This window comes from Pan paniscus, chromosome 6 (genome assembly GCF_029289425.2).
Source record: "Pan paniscus chromosome 6, NHGRI_mPanPan1-v2.0_pri, whole genome shotgun sequence".
Lineage (NCBI taxonomy): Eukaryota > Metazoa > Chordata > Mammalia > Primates > Hominidae > Pan > Pan paniscus.
Window position 1 is genome coordinate 26,394,483 of NC_073255.2, and position 24,106 is coordinate 26,418,588.

At 42.3% G+C, this 24,106-nt stretch overlaps 1 protein-coding gene across 1 annotated transcript in view; it reads left to right on the forward strand.

Annotated features, from left to right (window-relative positions):
- Positions 1 to 12,774: 12,774 nt before the first annotated feature.
- DNAH11 (dynein axonemal heavy chain 11) overlaps positions 12,775 to 24,106 on the forward strand; it is a 358,159-nt gene continuing 346,827 nt past the window's right edge. The window contains exons 1-2 of the mRNA XM_055115753.2: positions 12,775 to 13,305; positions 14,715 to 14,858. Coding sequence (XP_054971728.1) covers positions 12,943 to 13,305; positions 14,715 to 14,858 — 507 coding nt within the window. The 5' untranslated portion in view covers positions 12,775 to 12,942. The remainder of the gene's footprint in view (positions 13,306 to 14,714; positions 14,859 to 24,106) is intronic.

Below are 24,106 nucleotides of genomic sequence, written 5' to 3' on the forward strand. Positions count from 1 at the left end.
TGCCCAGGCTGGAATACAGTGTTGTGAGTGTGGCTTCCTGCAGCCTCAACATCCTGGGCTCAAGCAATTCTCCTGCTTCAGCCTTCTAAGTAGCTGGAAGTACAAGCACATGGCACCATGCTTAGGTAATCTTTTCAAAACTTATTTTTATTAGAGATGGGATTTCACTATGTTTCCCAGGTGGTTCTCAAACTCCTGGCCTCAAGAAATCCTCCTGCCTCAGCCCCCCAAAGAACTAGGATTACAGGCATGAGCACTGCACCCAGCCTTTCATCACATTTTAAATCTATCCCTTACTTTATCAGAAAAAAATTATATTAATCCATACTCATTACTTTTTATATATCTTATATTCAAATCATTAACAACTCCTTGTGGCTTCACTTTTAAAACATATTCAGAATCTAACCACATCTCATAACTTCTGTCTCCCTTTTTAAAAAAATTTCCAACTTTAAGTTCACTGGTACATGTGTAGGATGTGCAGGTTTGTTACATAGGTAAATGTGTGCCATGGTGCTTTGCTGCACAGATCATCCCATCGCCCAGGTATGAAGTCCAGCATCCATTAGCTATTCTTCCTGCTGCTCTCCCTCCTCCCACACCCCACCCTCTGATAGGCCCCAGTATGTGTCGTTCCCCTCAGTGTGTTCACATATTCTTATCATTCAGCTCCCACTTGTAAGTGAGGATGCAGTATTTGGTTTTCTGTTCCTGCGTTAGTTTGCTAAGGATAACGGCATCCAACTCTATCCATGTCCCTGCAAAGGACACAATCTCATTCCTTTTTATGGCTGCATAGTATTCCATGGTGTATATATACCAAATTTTCTTTATCCAGTCTATTATTGATAGGCATTTACATTGATTCCATGTCTTTGATATTGTGAACAGTGCTGCAATGAACATACACATGCTTATATAATAGAACAATTTATATTCCCTTGGGCATTTACCCAGTAATACGATTGCTGGGTCAAATGGTATTTCTGCCTCTGGGTCTTTGAGGAATTGCCACACTGTCTCTCACAATGGTTGAACTAATTTACTTTCCCACCAACAGTGTAAAAGCATTCCTTTTTCTCCACAACCTCACCAGCATCTGTTGTTTTCTGACTTTTTAATAATAGCCATTCTGACTTATGTGAGACAGTATCTCATTGTGGTTTTTATTTGCGTTTCTCTAATTATCAGTAATGTTGAGGTTTTCTTCATATGTTTGTTGGCTGCCTGTATGTCTTCTTTCAAGAAGTGTCTGTTCATGTCCTTTGGCCGCTTTTTAATGGGGTTGTTTTTTTCTTGTAAATTTATTTAAGTTCTTTATAGATGCTAATATTAGACCTTTGTCAGATGGATAGATTGCAAACATTTTCTCCCATTATGTGGGTTGTCTGTTTACTCTGAGGATAGTTTCTTTTGCTGTGCGGAATCTCTTTAGTTTAATTAGATTTCATTTGTCTATTTTTGCCTTTGTTGCAATTGCTTTTGGTGTCTTCATCATGAAATCTTTCCCTGTGCCTATGTCCTGAATGGTGTTGCCTAGATTTTCTTCTGGGTTTTTTTTTTTTATAATTTTGCATTTTACATTTAATCTTTAATCCATGTTGAGTTGATTTTTGTATATGGTGTAAGGAAGGGGTCCAATTTCAATTTTCTGCATATGGCTAGCCAGTTAATTCTCCCAGTACCATTTATGAAATAGGGAATCCTTTTCCTATTGCTTGTTTTTGACAGGTTTGTCAAAAATCAGCTGGTTGTAAGTGTGTGGTCTTATTTCTGGGTTCTCTATTCTGTTCCATTGGTCTTTGTGTCTGTTCCCGTACCAGTACCATGCTGTTTTGATTACTGTAGCCCCGTAGTATAGTTTGAAGTCAGGTAGTGTGATACCTCCAGCTATGTTTTGTTTTTTGCTTGTTTGTTTGCTTAGGATTGTCTTGGATATTCAGGCTCCTTTTTGGTTCCATAAGAATATTAAAATATTTTGTTTCCAGTTCTGTGAAGAATGTCAACGGTAGTTTAATGGGAATAGCATTGAATCTATAAATTGTTTTTGGTAGTATGGCCATTTTCATGATATTGATTCTTTCCATCCAAAAGCATGAAATGCTTTTCCATTTGTTTGTGTCATCTCTGATTTCTCTGAGCAGTGGTTTATAGTTCTCCTTGAAAAGGTCCATCATGTCCCTTGTTAGCTGTATTCCTAGGTATTTTATTATCTTTGCAGCAAGTGTGAATGGGAGTTCATTCATGGTTTGGCTCTCAGCTTGCCTATTGTTGGTGTATAGGAAAGCTAGTGATCTTTGCACATTGATTTTGTATCCTGAGACTTTGTTGAAGTTGCTTATCTGCTTAAGAAGCTTTTGAGCTGAGACAATGGGGTTTTCTAGATATTGGATCATGTCATCTGCAAACAAAGATAGTTTGACTTCCTCTTTTCCTATTTGAATACCCTTTATTTCTTTCTCTTGCTTGATTGCCCTGGACAAAACTTCCAATACTATGTTGAATAGGAGCAGTGAGAGAGGGCAAACTTGTCCTGTGCCAGTTTTCAAGGGGAATGCTTCCAGTTTTTGCTCATTTAGTGTGATATTGGCTGTGGGTTTGTCATAAATGGCTCTTATTATTTTGAGGCATGTTCCTTCAATACCCAGTTTACTGAGCGTTTTTAACATGAAGGGGTGTTGAATTTTATTGAAGGTCTTTTCTATTTATTTATTGAGATAATCATGTGCTTTTTATCTTTAGTTCTGTTTATGTGATGAATCACATTTATTGATTTGCATATGTTGAACCAGACTTGCATCACAGGGATGAAGCCTACTTGATCATGGTGGATAAGTTTTTGATGTGTTGCTGGATTTGGTTTGCAGTCTTCTGTTAAGGATTTTCCATCAATGTTCATCAAGGATATTGGCCTAAAGTTATCTTTTTTTGTTGTATTTCTGACAGGTTTTAGTATCAGGATGATGCTGGCCTCATAGAATGAGTTAGGGAGGAGTCCCTCCTTTTCAATTTTTTGGAATAATTTCAGTAGGAATGGTACCAGCTCTTCTCTCTACCTCTGCTAGAATCAAGCTTTGAATCCATCTGGTCCTGAGCTTTTTTTGGTTGGTAGGCTATTTATTACTGACTCAGTTTCAGAACTTATTATTAGTCTATTATGGGAGTCAATTTCTTCTTTCTTCTGGATTTTCTAGTTTATATGCATAGAGGTGTTTATAATATTCTCTGATGGTTGTTTGTACTTCTGTGTGGTCAGTGATGATATTCCCCTTATCATTTATGATTATGTTTATCTGAATCTTCTCTCTTTTCTTCTTTATTAGGCTAGCTGGCAGTCTATTTTTTATTATTTTTTTCAATAAAAAAACAGCTTCTGGATTCACTGATTTTTTTGAAGGGTTTTTCAGGCCTCTATCTCCATCAGTTCAGCTCTGATCTTGGTTATTTCTTGTCTTCTGCTAGCTTTGGGGTTTGTTTGCTCTTGGTTCTCTAGTTCTCTTAGTTGTGATGTTAGGTTGTTAAGTTGAGAACTTTCTAGCTTTTTGATGTGGGCATTTAGTGCTGTAAATTTCTCTTAACACTGCTTTAGCTGTGTCCCAGAGATTCTGGTACATTGTCTCTTTGTTCTCATTGGTTTCAAAGAACTTCTTGATTTCTACCTTAATTTCATTATTTTTTACCCAAGAGTCAGTCAGGAGTGGATTGTTCAATTTCCATGTAGTTGTGCTGTTTTAAGTGAATTTCTTTTTTTTTTTCTTTTTCTCTCTTTTTCTTTCAGACAAAGTCTTGCTCTGTTGCCCAGGCTGGAGTGCAGTGGCACAATCTCAGCTCACTGCAACCTCCACCTCCTGGGTTCAAGTGATTCTCCTGCCTCAGCCTCCCAAGTAGCTGGGATTACAGGCACGCACCACCATGCCTGGGTAATTTTTGTCTTTTTAGTACAGATGAGGTCTTGCCATGTTGGCCAGGCTGGTCTCAAACTCCTGGTGCCAAGTGATCCACCTGCCTTGACCTCCCAAAGTGGTGGGATTACAGGCATGAGTCACTGCCCTCGGTCTTGAGTGAATTTCTTAATCTTGAGTTCTAATTGGATTGTGCTGTGGTCCGAGAGACTGTTTGTTATGATTTCAGTCCTTTTGCATTTGCTGAGGAGTGTTTTACTTCCGATTATGTGATCAATTTTAGAGTAAGTGCCATGTGGCAATGACAAGAATGTAAATTCTGTTGTTTTGGGGTGGAGAGTTCTGTAGATGTGTATCAGGTCCACTTGATTGAGAGCTGAGGTCAGGTCCTGAATATGTTTGTTAATTTTCTGTCTCAATGATCTGTCTAATATTGTCAGTGGGGTGTTAAAGTTTCCCACTGTTATTGTGGGAGTTTGAGTCTCTTTGTAGGTCTATAAGAACTTGCTTTATGAATCTGGGTGCTCCTGTATTGGGTGCATATATATTTAGGATAGTTAGGTCTTCTTATTGAATTGAATTCTTTAACATTATGTAATGCCCTTCTTTGTCTTTTTTTGGTTTCTGTTGGCTTAAAGTCTGTTTTGTCAGAAACTAGGATTGAAACCCCTGCTTTTCTCTGCTTTCCACTTGCTTGGTACATTTTACTACATCCCTTTATTTTGAGCCTATATGTGTCTTTGCATTTGAGATGGGTCTCTTGAAGACAGCATACTGATGGGTCTTGGTCCTTTATCTAGCTTGCCATTCTATGTCTTTTAATTGGGGCATTTAGCGCATTTACATTTAAGGTTAGTATTGTTATGTGTGGATTTGATCCTGTTGTCATGATGCTAGCTGGCTATTTTGCAGACTTATGTGGTTGCTTCATAGTGTCACTGGTCTGTGTACTTCAGTGTGTTTTAGTCATGGCTGGTAATGGTTTTTCTTACCATATTTAGTGCTTCCTTTAGGAGCTCTTGTAAGGGAGGTCTGGTGGTAACAAATACCCTCAGCATTTGCTTGTCTTAAAAGGATCTTATTTCTCCTTTGCTTATGAAGCTTAGTTTGGCCAGATAAAAAAATCTGGGTTGGAAATACTTTAAGAATGTTGAATATTGGCCCCCAATCTCTTCTTGTTTGTAGGGTTTCTACTGAGAGGTCTGCTGTTAGTCTGATGGGCCTCCTTTTGTAGGTGACCTGGCCTTTCTCTCTGGCTGCCTTTAACGTTTTTTCCTTGGAAAATTTGATGATTATGTGTCTTGGGGATGATCTTGTGGAGTACCTTACTGGGGTTCTCTGGATTTCCTGAATTTGAACGTTAGCCTGTCTTGCTAGGTTGGGAAAGTTCTCCTGGATAAGGTCCTAACATATGTTTTCCAACTTGGTTTCGTGTCCTGAATTGGTGGGTTCTTGGTTTCGCTGACTTCAAGAATGAAGCCGCGGACCCTCGCCATGAGTGTTACAGTTCTTAAAGGCGGCGTGTCCGGAGTTTGTTCCTTCTGATGTTCGGATGTGTTCAGAGTTTCTTCCTTCTGGTGGGTTCACGGTCTCGCTGGCTCAGGAGTGAAGCTGCGGACCTTCGCAATGAGTGTTACAGCTCTCAAGGCGGTGCGTCTGGAGTTGTTCATTCCTCCCAGTGGGTTCATGGTCTCACTGGTTTCAGGAGTGAAGCTGCAGACCTTCCTGCTGCGTATTACAGCTCATAAAGGCAGTGTAGACCCAAAGAGTGAGCAGCAGCAAGATGTATTGCAAAGAGCGAAAGAACAAAGCTTCCATACTGTGGAAGGGGACTCAAGTGGGTTGCCACTGCTGGCTCAGGCAGCCTGCTTTTATTCTCTTATCTGGCCCCACCCACATCCTACTGACTGGTCCATTTTACAGAGAGCCTATTGGTCTGTTTTACAGAGAGGTGATTGGTCCGTTTTGACAGGGTGCTGATTGGTGCATTTACAATCCCTGAGCTAGACACAAAAGTTCTCCATGTCCCCACTAGATTAGCTAGATACAGAGTGTCGACTGGTGCATTTACAAACCCTAAGCTAGACACAGGGTGCTGATTGGTGTATTTACAAACCTTGAGCTAGATACAGAGTGCCAATTGGCGCATTCACAGTCTCTGAGCTAGACACAGTGCTGATTGGTGTGTTTACAAACCTTGAGCTAGATACAGAATGCTCATTGGTGTATTTACAATCCCTTAGCTAGACATAAAGATTCTCCAAGTCCCTACTAGACTCAGGAGCCCTGCTGGTTTCACCCAGTGGATCCCACACCGGGGCCGCACATGGAGCTGCCTGCCAGTCCCACACCATGTGCCTGCACTCCTCAGCCCTTGGGTGGTCAATGGGACTGGGCGCCGTGGAGCAGGGGGCGGCACTTGTCGGGGAGGCTCGGGCGGCACAGGAGCCCACAGCACGGTGGGGGTAGGCTCAGGCATGGCGGGCTGCAGGTCCCAAGCCCTGCCCTGCGGGGAGGCAGCTAAGGTGTGGGGAGAAGTCAGGCACAGCAGCTGCTGGCCCAGGTGCTAAGCCTCTCACTGCCCGGGGCCAGCCACTCTGAGTGCGGGGCCTGCAGAGCCCACGCCCACCCGGAACTTGTGCTGGCCTGCAAGCGCTGCATGCAGCCCTGGTTCCCACCCGCGCCTCTCTCTCCACACCTCCATGCAAGCTGAGGGAGCTGGCTCCGGCCTTGGCCAGCCCAGAAAGGGGTTCCCCCAGTGCAGTGGCAGGCTGAAGGGCTCCTCAAGCACGGCCAGAGTGGGCACCAAGGCTGAGGAGGCGCCAAGAGCAAGCGAGGGCTGTGAGGGCTGCCAGCACGCTGTCACCTCTCAGTTTCATTCTCTCCATCTCCTTCAGGGATGCCAATTAGTCATAGATTTGGTCTCTTTATATAATCCTATATTTCTGAGAGGTTTTGTTCATTCCTTTTCTTTTTCTTTTCTTTTTTTTTTTTTGAGACAGAGTCTCGCTCTGTCGCCCAGGCTGGAGTGCAGTGGCATGATCTTGGCTCACTGCAAGCTCGACGTCCTGGGTTCATGCCGTCCTCCTGCCTCAGCCTCCCAAGTAGCTGGGACTACAGGCGCATGCTGCCACACCCAGCTAATTTTTTGTATTTTTAGTAGAGACAGAGTTTCACTGTGTTAGCCAGGATGGTCTCGATCTCCTGACCTTGTGATCCACCCGCCTTGGCCTCCCAAAGTGCTGGGATTACAGGCATGAGCCACCGCGCCTGGCCTGTTTGTTCCTTTTCATTCTTTTTTCTCTATTCTTAATCTGCCTGTCTTATTTCAGAAAGATAGTCTTCAAGCTCTGAGATTCTTTCCTCCACTTGGTCTACTCTGCTATTAATACTTGTAATTGAACTGTGAAGTTCTTGTAGTGTGTTTTTCAGCTCTATCAGGTTGGTTATGTTCCTCTCTAAACTGGCTGTTTTGGCTGTCAGCTCCTGCATTGTTTTTTTGTTTGTTTGTTTGTTTGTTTTGAGATGGAGTCTTGCTCTGTCACCCAGGCTGGAGTGCACTGGCACGATGTCGGCTCACCACAATCTCCGCCTCCCAGGTTCAAGCAATTCTGCCTCAGCCTCCCAAATAGCTGGGATTACAGGCATGTGCCACCAGGCCTGGATAATTTTTGTATCTTTAGTAGAGACGGGGTTTCACCATGTTGGCCAGGCTGGTCTTGAACTCCTGACCTCATGTCATCCGCCTGCATCAGCCTCCCAAAGTGCCAGGATTACAGGCGTGAGCCACCAGCACAGCTCCTGCATTGTTTTTATCAAGATTCTTAGCTTCTTTGCATTGGGTTACAACATGCTCCTTTAGCTCAGCAGAGTTCACTTTTATATTTTTACCCACATTCTGATGGCTACTTCTGTCATTTCAGCCATCTTAGCCTCAGCCCAGTTCTGAGTCCTTGCTGGAGGAGTGTTGCAGTCATTTGGATGAAAGGGGGTTGTTTGAGTTTTCAGCATTTTTGCATTGATTCTTTCCCATCTTTGCTGGCTTATCTACATTTGATCTTTCAGGTTGCTGACCTTTGGATGGGGTTTTTGTGGGTTTTGTTGTTGTTGATGTTTTCTGTTTGTTTCTCTTTTAGGAGTCCAGCCACTCTTCCGTAGGGCTGCTGTGGTTTGCTGGGGGTCCACTCCAGAACCTAGTTACCTCAACTTTTTCCGTACTTAGAGGTACCACCAGCGAAGGCTGCAAAACAGCAAAGATGGCAGCCTGCCCTTTCCTCTGGAAGGTCCATCCCAGATGGGTAGTGACCTGTTGGTGGCCCAAACACACCTGTAGGAGATGGCTGGAGACCCCACTTGGGAAGTCTCACCCAGTCAGGAGGAACAGGATCAGGGACCCACTTAAAGAAGCAGTCTGGCTGCTTTTTGGTAGAGCAGCTGTGCTGCGTTGGGGATCCCTTCAGCTTCTGATTGGTTTGAGCTCTCCAAGACCCATAGGCTGGACTGGCTGAGACACACAAACAGCCAAGGTGGTAGCCTGTCCTGCACTCTGGGCAATCCATCCCAGGGGGAAATTAGAACTCTGTCAGCTATAGAACATGGGTGGGGGTGCCAGGAGGCCCCAGCTGGTTGCATTCTCTTTTCTTAGCTGTATATTACTCCATTGTTTGGATAGTTGTATATTACTCCATTGTTAGTTTATTGAACCCATCTCCTATGGCAGGATATTTAGCTTATTTCCAGTCTTTTGCTCTTACCATTAGTGCTATAATGACTAACCTTGTGTATAGGTTTCTAGAATAAAGATGCTGGGTCAAAGGACAAATGCGTAGGATTTTTTCTAGAAATCAATGAATTCTATGGGGTTATATCATTTTGAATTTCCAGAAGTGATGTATGAAAGTGCCTGTTTCCCCAGCCATGCCAATAATATGATGTCAGTCTTAAAACCAGTAAGTGAAAAAATAGTATTGTACTTTTGTTTGAATTTGTATTTTTCTTTTGTGAGGGAAGTTGAGCATCTTGCTATATGTTTAAGGGACATTTGCATAACTGAACACGGTTCAGCATTTCATGTTGATATACTAGTCAGCAAGTTGGAAAGACAAGAGGAAATGGAGAACTGGGAAATTCTAAGAATATGATACAAGCATTTTATACCTCATTTACTTTCACTTCACATTAGCTACAAAGAAAATTTCCTAGTTTCCCTTTTAGCTAATGTGAAGTGAAAAGTAAATGAGGTATACAGTTTGGGTGAACATGAGTCCCATTAAAACTTGGAACAGGGGTAAATGTCGTATTTCCAAGAGAAGGAAAAGGTGAACGGACACTGGGGACAGTTAGCAGTTTCTGCTACATCATCTTCTTTTAAGAAAATCCTAGCTATTATCACAGCCCTATGTGATTTTTGTCTCATATTTCTTCTTTGTCCTCATCTCTTGCTATTCTCCCTCTTACTGGCGTTCTTGCTGTTTCTCCAAAAATCAAGCATCCTCTCTTGTGGGTCTACTTGCTCTTCCCTCTGCCTGAAATGTTCTTCCAGAACCCATGGCTCACTCTCAGAATTCTGCTCAAAAGTAAGCCCTTCCTTAAACACTAATGGTAATTAACATGCTCTCCATACCCAACCTTTTACCCTCCGTTGCTTTTCTTCTTAGAATTGATCATCTGTGTCAGTCGAGGAAAATGACGAGTCAAGTCTCAATCATTTTAGGAGATTTGTTTGCCAAAGTTAAGGACACTCTGGGAGACAAGTCTATGCCTTTCTCCGAAGATAAATTTGAGGGCTCCAAATTTAAAGGGGAAAGGGCGGGATATTGAGAAGCACACAGGTTTTCACATAAACAAAAGGGGGCAGAGGAAGAATGTGAGGAATCGCATTTTACATAAGATAACAAAATGGGGTAGGGGAACAATCAGATATGCGTTTGTGTCTGGTGGGTGATTGCACCTGGAAAGACAAGCTATCAATTTGCATTGCTATGGTGAAGTTTTAACAGTTCACCCATAATTTCCCTGTGGGCAAAATATGGGGGAGGCATGTAGCCTTTCATCTTGTAGCCATCTTATTTAGGAACCAAAAGGGGGAGGCAGATTTGCATGACCCAGTTCCCAGCTTGACTTTTCCCATTGGCTAAACGAGTTTAGAGTCCCAAAATTTAATTTCCTTTCACATCTGACATAATAAACATATCTTTGCTTGCCTAGTTTCTCATGTTTCCCCCTCCACAACTAATAATAAATGTGCCAGGCGTTGGCATAAGTGTTTGTGCTTTGAACATATTTAAGCTGAATTATTTCTCCCAACAACTCTATGATGTGGTGTATCATTTACTATTACCATACTATCACTACATAACAAACCTCACCACAACTATGTAGCTTAAAACAATAATCATTCATTATTTTCATGCATCTGTGGGCTGACTGAGAGTAGACTGATCAAGACTAGCCTTCGCTGGACTTGCCTCTGAGCTACAAAAGTCGGGTCCAGGCTGGTTCCCTGCATTAGCAAGCTAACTAGGGATGTTCTTCTCAAGACAGTGGCAGAGGCACAAGAAGGCAAGCCTCACCATGCAAAGACATTCCAAGCATCTGTTTGCTACTACACTTGATCTTAGCCAAAAGAAGCGATGCCTCTGTTTGTTATGTCTGCCAATATCCTATGGACCAAAGCAAGTCACATGGCCAGCCACAACTTTAATAGCACAAAAAGGTATAAGCATACTCTTTTCATGAAGGTGGGGTTGGGGGAGAGATATTTGCTAAAAAATAATCTCATCTACCATTTTTTTTTTTCCTGTTTCTGGTGAGGAAACTCAGGCACCTAGAAAATAGAAATGGAATGCAAATTCAGTTGGTATAGCTCCACTCTATTCAGTAGAAATCTAGCCTGTATCTCCAATATGAGGGTAGAAACTTAATCTGTTTTGTTTTCTGTTATATTTCCCAGCACCTAGAACAGTGCTTGGCACTTAGTAGGCATTCAGTAAAGATTTCTTAGACAAATGAATGAACTCAGCACAGCACATGGTACATAATTGGTACTTGATCAATGTTAGCTATTATTATTGAGAAAAAATACATAAAACTTGGGAACAAGGTAAAGCCATGTTCATTCACTGTCACATTGAAACATTGCTTCACCGGCCAATGAAAGGATTATTAATTATTCAGGGAAAAGTATCTTTTTTGGACTCATTAACTACTACTGATCAAAGTCTCAAACTCTGAAGTTATGTTTTTATTTACAGATTTTTGTTCAATACAGATGTAATTTATTTTGGAAAAACAAATTATTTTTTAAAAAACAAAGGATTATTTTGCCCTGTATGACATTAGCGAGTATTGTTTTGAACCTAGCAATCTGACTCATCCTGTCTTTCTCCAATGCTGCTAAATTTCTTTCTCGAACTGTCCTTGGAACTTACATCATTTTGTTGCTTTCCTCATTTATGAGTTAAATAAATCTTTGACATATCTTCATCTTATATTTCGAGTTACATATTTAACTTTTTGGAAATTGCACTTTAAATCAGCATTATTTAAAACATTTTCCTGCTAGATTTGAAAGTGGTTATTCACTTTCAATTTAATTCAACTATTATTTACAGAATTCCTGGTTTTCTAGGTTACAGGGATGTGAAGCTGGAATATAAGAGGGGAGAGAAGGAACTGGTGATTGCTAGCCTTGTATACCAGCAACTGGGAGCCCCAAAGATTATTATGGACAATATAAAGCAGCCTTGACAGGTTAGAAGTCATTATCAAAGTTTTCCAAGGGCCTGTGTTATTTCAAGATTCTGATCATATAACTGGAAACTTGTCGATGGTTTTCAGGGGCAGTTAATATCCTGCAAAGAAAAAAATTGTTGAAGCCTCATCTTCTGGAAATGTCTATCAACATTCAGGTATTAAATGGATTATTGTGGGCAACAGTCCTTCGGTAGCCCCCATGGAAGGGGTGGGGATTGAAGACTTTAGTTTGAAATAAACAATTAACAAAGGAGACTTAAAAGTTGAGTTGAGGACTCCTCCTCAAAATTCTGGTTGCTTTAATAATTAGAATTTCCATAAGAGTCTCAACGAAAGCCACTAATGGACCGCAGTGAAATCCTATTTCAGTATCATGAAACTGTTTTTAATCTGAAGCTTTTTCTCTTTGACCTTTTTACTCTTGAATTAAATGATAAATCTATAGATTTTCGGAACATTTTGGAGATCACGAAAGGGCACTGTGCGTTCTCTTACTGGGTGTACTGAAGTTCCAGTAAGTTTCAGGTTGAGGATGGGAATCAGGAGGACTTCGAATACTTAGATCTTGGATTCCCACAACTAGGAAAGTTGAATTGCAGGACTGGCTCTTTTCTGGTAATATTTGGACACCTTGGGAAAGGTGAATAACAGCCTTCAACTTGGGCCCCGAAACTTCTCTGTTACTTATTTTTGTAACTTAGTTCCTTGCCCATAAAACAAAGACTGACCAGTCAGAGACTTGGCTTTCTACGGATTATGTCAACTAGTCAAGGTAAGTGATTAGCACGGACCTTGGCACAAGAGAGCATTGCTTCATCCAGAGCCTTAACCAATGCTGGGATCTCCACCAAGTGTCCAGTAGGCGAAGGAGCCGGAGGGCAGTGGAGCGAGCGCACTGGGGGCTCAGACCCACCCCGGACACGCGGCTTCTCGGCCGTGTTCGGGACCTAGAGCCCGAGGGCCTCTCCCCTCGGGCTTGGCCTTGGCGTCTACTGGGCGGTGGCGCGGTGCGCTCACTCCGCCCCCAGCGGGCTGGGGCGGGGACACCGTCCCCCGGGAAACGGGACGCGCTGCTTGTCCCAGGCCTTCGCTTCGGCCTGCGAGGCTACAGCTGTGCGCAGTGGCGCGGCTGCTAAGTAGCAGCAGGTGGGAGACTAGGGTCTGCGCTCGCGGCGACCGCGGAGGAGGGTGGGCGCCTGCGGAGGTGTCCTCGCTCACTTCGGGGGCCCAGAGTCTCGGGTGAGGAGCCAGCCGGCCTCGCGTTCCCTCGGACGGTTGCCCAATGGCAGCCCAGGTGGCAGCCCGGGAGGCGCGAGACTTCAGAGAAGCCCCGACCCTTCGCCTAACCTCGGGGGCCGGCCTGGAGGCAGTGGGCGCTGTGGAGCTCGAGGAGGAGGAGGAGGAGGAGGAGGAGAACGAGGAGGAGGCGGCGGCCAGGAGAGCGCGGAGTTTCGCCCAAGACGCGCGGGTGCGCTTCCTCGGCGGCCGCCTGGCGATGGTGCTGGGGTTCACGGAGGAGAAATGGAGCCAGTATTTGGAAAGCGAGGACAACCGGCAGGTTCTTGGGGAGTTTCTGGAAAGCACCAGCCCGGCTTGCCTTGTGTTTAGCTTCGCCGCCTCGGGGCGCCTTGCGGCTTCCCAGGAGGTAAGAGACGACGGGCAAGGGGACCTGCCCATCCAACAAAACTACCCAGGGGAGACAGCCCAGTCGCGCCCCTTTGGATTCCCGCGGGGCGCTCACTCGGGCACTTTAACAAACTTGGCTTGAAGTCCCCATCCTGAGGCCCGCAGGACTCCTCCCCACGTGCACCCACTCTGCAGTTCAGCAGCTGCAGGTTAGTTTCCTAGGTCAGCAGTTTGTATCTGACCGAGAATCCCGCGTTGAGCCTGTTCGACCAGGATAACCCAAGAAAACCAGCGCTTTCTTCAGCTGCTTGGGTGTTAGGCGCAAGGTGGGCTTTCTGTGCCAAAAAACTTGCGTTTCAGTTGCTCTTGGGTCACTCTGGAGTCACATCCTTTAAAAAATGTGGTGCTTGGCAGAGCACACATAACTCGTCACGTATTTTGATTACGTGCCAACAACACTTCACCCCAGGCAAAAACATTAAGTCCTTAAAAAGGAAGGCCCATGCAATCTCCGCACACATGGGTGTTTACTGAACATTTAGAGGGAACAGTTCCCTCCTTTCTTCTTTTTCTTCCTTTTCTTTTTGAATTTCGATGATTTGTCCACTAAAAGGTTAACGTATCACCTAACGTACAGCACTTGTATTTAGTATTTTTCAAGTATGATGAGTTTGAAGCAAGATTCGCAATTTTTAAGTAGCGCAATGCTCAGTTTAACATGTTACACCGTTTTATCACTAGGTGTGGTCATTGTAATAGTTGGGAAATAGGATCTCAGAGAAGAAAGAGTAATAGGAAGGCTGCCTTATGGTATTGTGAATTTTGAATTCTTTTGTTTTAGGACTCTCCTAATTGTAACTTTAAAAAAAAATAAGTTTGTCAGTAGACAAGGCGATAGAACACAACTCTAGTGTTACCTAAGTTAAATAGTTATTATAATGTTCAATGGAATGACTCAGTAGTTGTGGAAATGTTAGCATGTTTTGGTTATACAGTTCTATTCTTTGACAGAAATACAAATTAACCTCTTGGGCCTGTCTTTATCTCAATTTGGCTTATTTCCAAACCAGAGAAGAGTATAAAAAATAACCCTTGAGGATTGAAACATTCTACATGCCTACGTGCTCCTTATTTGTTTTTAGTTATAAGATTTTTTTTTTGGTGTATAATGATCTGGTATAATTGGCATGCCTTTAAAAGGTGATATTTCCACACCAGTAATGCTGTGAAATTAGCATTATGAAAGAACAAAGAAAACTGTATACTCTCTGCATACTAGGGAAGAGCCGTAGAAGGACCTTGTTTATAGGGCAGGCAAGACGCCAGGTTTTGTTTCTTCTGCTAGCAATACAGCTACAAGTTGGATATAGTAAATCCTGCTTGTTAACAAGAAAACTACTTGAACTAATTATCTTGCTCTTGTTTTAGATTCCAAGAGATGCAAACCATAAACTTGTTTTTATTTCCAAGAAGATTACTGAAAGCATTGGAGTAAATGACTTTTCTCAAGTGGTTTTATTTGGAGAGTTACCTGCGTTGTCTCTTGGACATGTATCTGCTTTCCTTGATGAGGTACTGGCCTGTCTTTAATATTTAAAGCTTTCACTTATCTCCATGACATTTGGAATTATTTAGGACAACTCTGATAATTAAAAAAAGAAGAGCTAGGAGGGGAAGGGAAGGGGATGGGGGTGGTTTAAAAAAAAAAAGCTTGTAGAAGCCAGGAGTCTCTAGCCAGGTGGATGGAGTCATAACATCTAGACTGTTCCTGAAAGGAGCTCATGCTTACTGATGCTAATATTCAACAGGTGGCAATTGCAGGGATCATTCTCTCCCTTTCTTCCTTCCAACACAATAGAAGCAAATAAAAAGCAACTTGAATAGGCTCTTGCACCTTAGCAGCAGGTTTTAAGCTTCACATTCAGAGTAGAGACAAATTTACACTTTGAAAATGAGTATTATCAGTTCCTTTTTATACTTGTTAGAAACTAACAGTTAAAGACTAAGATTCACTCATGGCAGATAATGGGAAAAGGTGATGAAAGTGTTAGAAATGGTTCTTCAAATTTCTTTTTCTCCTCTTAAAATAGAGAAATAGTCTTCAACCAATGTTACTGACACTTTAATGTGCATAAGAACTGCCTGGGGATTTTGTGAAAGAGGTTGGTTCATTCAGTCTAGAGTGGAGCCCGAGGTTCTGCATTTCTAACCTGATGCTGATGCTCTTTGTTTGTGGCCTAGCTTTGAAGAACAACTGCCAAATAACCAGGTTCCGTGGAACTAGAACCTGGCTCTCAAACTTCGCTGAACATTAGGATCACCTGCGGGAACTTTCAACACAATGCCCCAGGTCACACCCATACCAGTTAATTTAGAACGTCCTGAATGGGAGCCAAGTAGCAGCAGTTGTTCAAGATTCGCAGGTGATTCTAATGTACAGTGAGCTTTGGGAACCACTGGGTTAGATATCTGTCTACGAGGCCAATTTCTTAATCAGACCTCTGTAATCAGTGTAGTCCTGCCAAGGCCGATATTTAAGGTAGGAAAAATGCTGACATATTTATTGCTAGTTATTTACCAGTCTCTCATGATCACACCTCTTCTACTTCTTGAGTCTCTTCTTCTGTCTTTTTGAAAGGAGGTATTTTCCTGCTGGACTAACCAAAGTCTCTCACCCCTAACTCCGGTACCCTGCCTGGGTTTCCCTTCGCTCCTGTTGAATTTAATTGGCTTTAGCTGATTTCAGGCAGGTGCTAGGAAGACAATCTTTTAACTTCAGTACCAGGAACAATTTTTGGTATGCAGCAGGTGCTCAGATTTTAATTGAACTGAATCTGATGACTTTGGTTCAATATGAGAATCTAGACCACTATCAACTGGAACTTGGAGGGGCAGGGCTACACTATGAAATTCTTGCTCTACTATCTGTGTCTGACAACAGAAGATACAAGCCTTTTTCAAATTTCTCTACTGTTTCTTTATCTCAGTACCAGGACCTGCTTAATATTCTGAAAAAGGTATGCCTGCTCCTCAACATTATGATGTGTTTCCATACCAGATTGTATTATATAATTATACTTAGCAAAAGTATATAAAATGTCATATGGTTATTTCTTTATGTATCATGTTGGCCCACATTTCAAAAGAAACAGTAATTGTGAATGCTTACCAAGACATAAAGAAAATATCATTTGGTTCTTCTCAGTCAATATCTGGGCCCCATCCTTGGAAATTCCAATTTAAAAAATCTAGAGGGGCCCAGGCTTCTGTATTTTGAAAGTGTTTCCTCAGTAATTGTATTGAATGGTTTAAGAACTGTCATAAAGAGAAACCCCCCAGTTTGAAAAGAGAAACAGAAGGTAAGTAAAGAGATCCACAGCAAAGGCACACTTGTTCTTTTATCTACAGGTGTATATGTCCTGGTGAACCTTACTTTGGTTCATAGAGAAAGTTTATTTTTCTTACAAATGCAAAAACTACACAAACTGACAACTAAAATAAGACAAAACCTCAAATTAATTGACTTACTTTGTATATATTTGATAAAATTTATTGTAATTAATAAGTACATCCCAGGTCTATTTGTTTTAAATGATATTTCTAGAGATACTTTAGCTGTTCGAGTTACTAATTGCTTTCCAGAGCATGTGGCTCAGAATTTCATAGTGTTTTATCCACAGCTCATGACACAGACATTAAGTTTTAAAAGAAGTTGGCTTTGTCATGGAATAATGTGAGAAACACATTTATCCTTCCAAACCCAAAGGATGGACTCGGAGACACGCAGTACAGCAGAAGCAAGACTTAATGGCAGTCTTGCAAGATCAGGTGTTTAGTAGGCAGGCACACCCGGGGCAGTTACAGCAGGTAATTTACCTCCTAGCATGTAAGCCCCTCTCCCAGTTCCTCAGTGGTTGAGTACTATGGGGTTACAATATACCTGGACATTGCCTAAGTTTCATTGTGCCCCTTATAATGTTATACCCTGGCCCCCTTCCTCACTTAATTTTTGATTTCCCAATAACGAAACTTTCTTCCCTTTTATGGGCTGACTCCTCTTCTACATTCTGTTCGCTCATCATGACTTTCTACATGCATGAGCCATGAGGTTTGTCATATCCTCAGGCTGGCTGCCAGTACTTAGATTTATCATGCCTTGAAAATTGACCATATAAAATGTTTTCTCACAAATTCCCTCCTCTTTTCTATTTACTTTCTTTGGTTTTATTTTTATCTAAACCCTTTTGGTTCTTGAATCACTCTAAAAGTTGTTTACTTTTTTCCTTATAGGAGAGCAAGTTTAATTTGGTTTCTAATAGTAGCAGATTATTTTGCTAGTAAGTTATGCACATTTGTTTATTAATAGCTATTTTAATTTTTGTGCTAGTCCCCTTACACAGGGGGAATACGACATCCCATTGCTGTTTAGACTCCTGCCACAATTATGAGAGATGTAAGGATTGAACCTATCATACCTTTTCATTTTTTAAAGCAACCTTCTACCCAACCCATTAATGGGTTATTAATTTCAGCATTTTTTGCTAGTTTGTTGGCTAGGGTTGTTCTTGTAAAGCTTTTGTGATGGTGCCATCTGGGGCGGTATTCTTGGGAATGACAACACTTCCCACCCAGCATAACACATACACCCCCTTTTTCTGCTAGTATCATGTCTAGTGCAAGCCTGTTTTCTCAGGCTATTTGGCTGGTGGCATTTAACTGGCTAGCCACCCCTTTGAGGGCGTCCTTAGTATAACTGATGAATTTTTGTTGAACATAATAGATATAGTTAATTTAATCCATATTTGTATTAATAGTTGACCACCAAAAGAGTGCTAACTTAAACCCGGAGCTCTTTGGTTTTGGGCCTTAAATTTATTAGGCACCCCCCTAGGGACACCTACTGAGTTAACATATATATTGGGATTAAAAGAATTTGTCAAATATCTCCAATTTTGGTGGCCATATGTATTTTCGGGTGTCTTAGGAAATGCCAGAGTGAAGGCAGTTGGACTAAAGCACCAGTCCTGATCCAACTGGACGGTAACAGGTTACAGAGGTTCCTTTTCCCCCAATACCACCAGACATTAGCCTGGGGCATATGGAAAGCTGGGTAATTGCCATTGCCTGACTCACTCGTGATGTTTAGGAAGTGGATACAAGTTGAGAGTTCTCCTATGGGCTTATTGAACTTTGCCCCCTGCCTAGAGAGGCAAGAGGAGTAGTTCATATTCCCTATGGAGAATAAGGGAATTGCTCTGGGATCTGACCTCCACAATGTGGGAAAGAGCAATGACAGACTTTTTTTTTTTTTTTTTTTTTTTTTTGAGAGGGAGTTTTGCTGTTATTGCCCAGGCTGGAGTGCAATGGCGCAGTCTCGGCTCACTGCAACCTCTGCCTCCCCAGTTGAAGCAATTCTCCTACCTCAGCCTCCTGAGTAGCTGGGATTACAGGCACCACTGTGCCTGTCTAATTTTTTGTATTTTTAGTAGAGACAGGGTTTCGCCATGTTGGCCAGGCTGGTCTCGAACTCCTGATCTCAGGTGATACACTCACCTTGGCCTCCCAAAGTCCTGGGAATACAGGCATGAGCCACCATACCTGGCCAATGACAGACTTTTATAAGTCTTATTTCCCCATGCATCCTTGTCCTGGTATAGAGCCAACACAGTGCATTTCTTTAGGATTGGTATTCCATCCTAGAGGAAACAGAACCACCTGTGCCTGAAGTTGTTCCACAGCACATGCATAACAGTTATTCTTGTTGAGGGCTTGTACTGAAAATTTGACCCAGGCATTCATATTCCCATACTCTGTCTGGATTTCTAAAGTTTGCTTTAAATCCTTTACCTTAATTATTTTTACCTTTTTAGGGTCATTATTTGGTGAACTAAAGTGTTTATTCGGGTTTATTAGGTTTGAGTAGTCCCAGGCAAATGGGGGGTTGAGTTTTTTATTAGCTTGAGAACAAATTGCCCTAGGGGTTTTTTCCCTGTGGTGTTTGCACCAACCCATATAACCGAGATTCTACTTTTGGTTCTTGGTTTAGAAGAGCTGGATTATCAATGGTGATGAGTATAGGATTGCATTTTAAATTCTGGCAGTTACTTGGTGGGGAGCCCTTGGACAGATGTAATTTATTCTTTGAGGGTCTCCAGGCTGGAGTTACCCACCCCATGTTTACTGTCCAACCCTGAAATTGGGTTGTCCACCATATAGTATCCCAGCTGGGGCAGGGTGATATTCTACTATAACCTGTATTTGGTTCAGGGAAAAGATATTTATCCACTTGAGAGAGCTGTTTCTGATTTTCCACATTCCCACAAGGTAAAACCTGGCAGGCATTAAATGTTATAGTTTGGGGTGCTACCATCTTGGTTACATTAATAAGCAACCTGATTGGGTAGGGAGGAGTCCCCTGCCAGTTTCCATTTTGACCTGCTCTTTGTATAGTAGCCCATCCCAGCCATATTAACTTCCAAAATGGAGCCAGCCCATGTTTTCTTTTTAGATTTTTCTGGGTTAACTTGAAGGGTTCCTTAGGTGACCTGTGCACTTTACATTCGTCTTTTTTTTCTCCCTTCCATTTTTTTTTAAACCACTCCCTTGACTTGAGTATAGTGAGTTCACCCCAGTTTAGCTGTTTGCACAGCCAGCTCAGTGGTCAGGAGCACTTGATAGGGACCTTTCCAGCTTAGGTGGAGCTTGTCTTCTTTCCAAGTCTTGGTCAGCACCAAGTTGCCAGGCTGGAAGTAGTGAGCCGTGAACTCAAGAGGTGAAGTTTGAGTCAGAAGTCCTTTTAACCTAAGGGATAATAGGGTGGAGTATATGGCCAGTATATAATTTCTTAAGAATTGATCCTTGGTTTCCATAGTAGGGAGATGTCTAGCTGTGCGCAAATATAGGATCTCATATAATAACTTGTAGAGGGATAATCCCAAGTCTTTTCTTGGGGCTATTCTAATCCTAAGGAGTGCGACTGGGAGACATTTGGTTCAAGGCATTTTAGTTTTTAAGATTAGTTTGGTGATATGCTTTTGGAGAGTTTGATTCATTCTTTCTACATTTCCAGAGGAAGGGGGATGCCAAGGGGTGTGATAATCCCATTTAATTTGAAACCTTCCATAATTCCCCTTAACACCCTTGAGGTAAAGTGGCTCCCATTGTCAGGATTAATATTTTCCATGAGGCCAAATCTAGGTACAACCTATTTTAATATTATTTTGACCACATTCCCAGTGCTGGCTATGGAAGGGGAAAGGCTTCCACCCAGCCAGAAAGGTGATTTACAATTATCAGTAAATTCTTTAGTCTTTCTACTTTGGGCATTTCTGGGAAATCTGCTTGAATGCTTTCAAATAATCTTAGTCCTGGAGGTCTTTCTCCCATGGCCTGTTTTATAATCACCTTTTTGTTTGTCTTTTGACAAGTTACACAACTTCCACATACTTACTTAGTGAGGGTATAAATCCCTATACACACCCATAATTCCTAAGTATTGCATCACACAGAGCCTGGGGTCCCCAAAGACTCCCTTTGTATAATATAGATATTAGTTTTCTCATGGAGTTTACTTATTTCTCTCCCATCAAGAAGTACCCATTTGCCATCTTCAGTTTGACCCCTATCCTGTCTAATTCTTCCTTCTTCTCTCTGGTAAACTGGGGCCTTAATACTACCTTAGGGATGTCTGGGATCAGGCTAGTCTTCTAATTTCCTCGTCCAGGGAGGCTTGCTCAGCAGCGCCATCTGCAAGCTTGTTTCCTGTAGCTTCTGTAGTGTTTCCTTTTTGATGACCATTTACGTGAGCTATGGTTACCTCTGCTGGAAGCAGGAGGCTTTCTAAAACCTGTTTGACCAGTTCCCCATGTACCAATTCCTTTCCACTGCTATTTATTAGGCCCCACTCTGTCCAGATTTTTCCAAAAGTGTGTACCACCCCACAGGCATATTTAGAATCAGTATATACGGTGCCTTCTTGGGCTTTAAGGAGCTTTAGGGCCTGGTTAAGACCATATAATTCACAGGTTTGGGCTGACCAGCTATTAGGTAATCTACCTTTCTCACACAAGAAGTGTTTATTCCCATGAATGACAGCATGGCCATTATGTCTCTTGCCATCTATCACTTGGGATGACCTATCCACAAATAGCCTTATCCCATCAGGTAGTGGAGCTTCCCTAAGGTTTGGTCTAACTTTTGTTTGGTATTCTATGATATCTAAGCAGTTCTGGTCTGATGTCTCTCTTTTTCTCCTCTCCTTTCCATAGGAAACCAGCTGGATTTAGGCAAATATTTGTTGTTATGAGCAAATAATTTTTTTAACTACTATGGCTTCATATTTTAGAGTCTGAGAATCTGTTAACTATCTCCTGGCTTTTGACTTAATATATTCCTGACCCAGTGTGGGTTGCTTACTGTTAGGGCCCCACCAAAGGTTAGCTTTCCACTCTCCTAGCAGCAGGGCTGTGGCAGCACTGCTTGTACACATTCGGGCCACCCCTGAGAGACAGAATCAAGAAGCTTGGAGGCAAAAGCAACAGGTTCCCTCTTCCCTCCCCAGGTTTGAGTGAGCACCCCAAGGGCCGCGCCCTGGTCCATTGTCACATACAGATGGAATGGTTTCTCTAAAGAAGGGAGGGCCAGGACCAGGGCTGTAATGAAGGCCTGCTTTAGCTGTTTTACTGCCTGAATTTCCTTTGGGACCATTGCAAGGGGTCGGGTTTCTCTTCTAGTAACTTGAGATACAGAATCTTTTTTTGAGCATGAGTTAATTTATTACATACAGTAGCCAGTTAAACCTAAAAATTTTTGGAGTTCTCTCTTTGTCTTAGGCAAAGGCAGACCCACTATTCCTGATATTCTTTCCGGGTTTATTCTTCACTTCCCTTTACTAATTAGGTGTCCTAAATATTTAACTTCTTTTTCTACAAACTGCAATTTGTTCTTAGAGACTTGCAATCCCCATTCGTCTATGAAATTAAGTAAGCTTATGGTGGTTTCTGATACCTCGGCCCTCTTCTCCCCAGAAATTAAAAGATTATCTATGTATTGTAACAACTGGGTTCCCCTGGAAGGTTGGAATTTCTCCAGGACATTTTCTAAGATTTGACCAAATACGTTTGGGGCGTCCATGAAACCTTGTGGCAGCACAGTCCAGCAGTACCATTATTTTCTCCCAGTTAATAGGATTTTCCTATTTAAAGACAAAGAGGTCTCTGCTCCTGAAGTCTAGGGACATGCCCAGAATACATCTTTTAGATCCACCACACTGAACCACTTATGTTCATAGGGTATCTTACTGAGGAGGGTGTAGGGGTTAGGCACCACAGGGTGGTAGGTCTGGACAAGTTGATATGTAGCCCTTAGATATTGCACCAATCTCAACGACCCATTAGGCTTTTTGACTGAGAGAACTGGAGTGTTGTACGGGTGACATGCAGGGTTTTAATAGTCCATTTTTCATTAATCCCTTTATTACCAGCTGGAGATATTTTCTCCCTTCAGTATAGATGGGATTTTTTTTTTTTTTGCAAACTACTTCTCTTGGTTGTTTTAGTTTAATTTGTAAGGGTGTGATTTTTAACCCTCGCCTGTTGCCTTTTCTAACCCAAACAAGGTTATTAATTTTCTTTCCTCCTCCTCTTTTGGGAGGCCCGTTATTACTTTTATTTGTCCTTCCTTTATTCCTAATCCTAAACCCAATCCCACAATCATGTTTCGACCCAGGGTGTTAGTTTCTGCTTTAGGAACATATAAGAGTGACCAATTTGTTTTGGTCCCAATCTAATTAACGTTTTCTTGAATATCAGAACCTGAAATCCCTCCCCTTTTACCCGACACTATCAGTTTTTCCTTAGAGAGTTCTGTACCCCTTGGTTGGTGACTTAGGGAGGAGGGATCCACACCAGTATCAACCAAAAATGTCACTTCTTCTCCCTCGGGTCCCACCTTCAGATTTATTCAGGGTTCCTGGTGGGTGGGACCTACTCAGAAGGAACTCCCCCCACAGTCTTCATCAACGGTCATGAGGTGGATCATCATTTCTTTTTTCCATTTAGGACATTCTTTTTTAAAATGCCCTGGCTTTACATACTTGTAACATCCCCTCATAGTCTTAGGAGCTTTTCCATGTATTTCACTTCTTTCTTTGTGTCAAAATCTGTCATTCGCCTTGTCTCCTTCAAGGAGGATCTTGATCTAACCTTTTTTTGATTACCTCTTCCACAGTGGAACCATGAGTTTCATTTTTATTTATGCTTTTCTTCCTCTCTCCCTACAGAGACCTTCTGAGCCTCCCTTAGTAATTTCTTAATTGGTTTCTCATTCCATCCATTAATCCTTTGTAATTTTTTTTTAATGTCAGGCCAGCTCTTTCTTACAAAGTTAACTTTCAAAAGGCCTTGCCCTACTGGGTCCCCTGGATCTAATCTGGAGTATTTTCTTATCTAGTCTCTGACCCTGTGCAGGAATGCGGAGGAAGTTTCCTCTTTTGGTTTTTGTTGAATCTCCAATGCCTTTGAGACCTTTTGTGTCCCAGTAGTGGACTTTTTGATCCTTTTTATTATTAGTTCCCTGAGGTTCTGCATTTGTGTCTGTTCTTTGGGATTTTTTTTTTTTTTTTTTTTTTAGGGGAAGTCTCACTCTGTTGCGCAAGCTGGAGTGCAGTGGTGCAATCTTGGCTCACTGCAACCTCCACCTCCCAGGTTTAAGTGATTCTCCTGCCGCAGCCTCCTGAGTAGCTGAGATTACAGGTGCGTACCACCATGCCCGGCTAATTTTTGTATTTTTTAGTAGAGGGGAGGTTTTGCCATGTTGGCTAG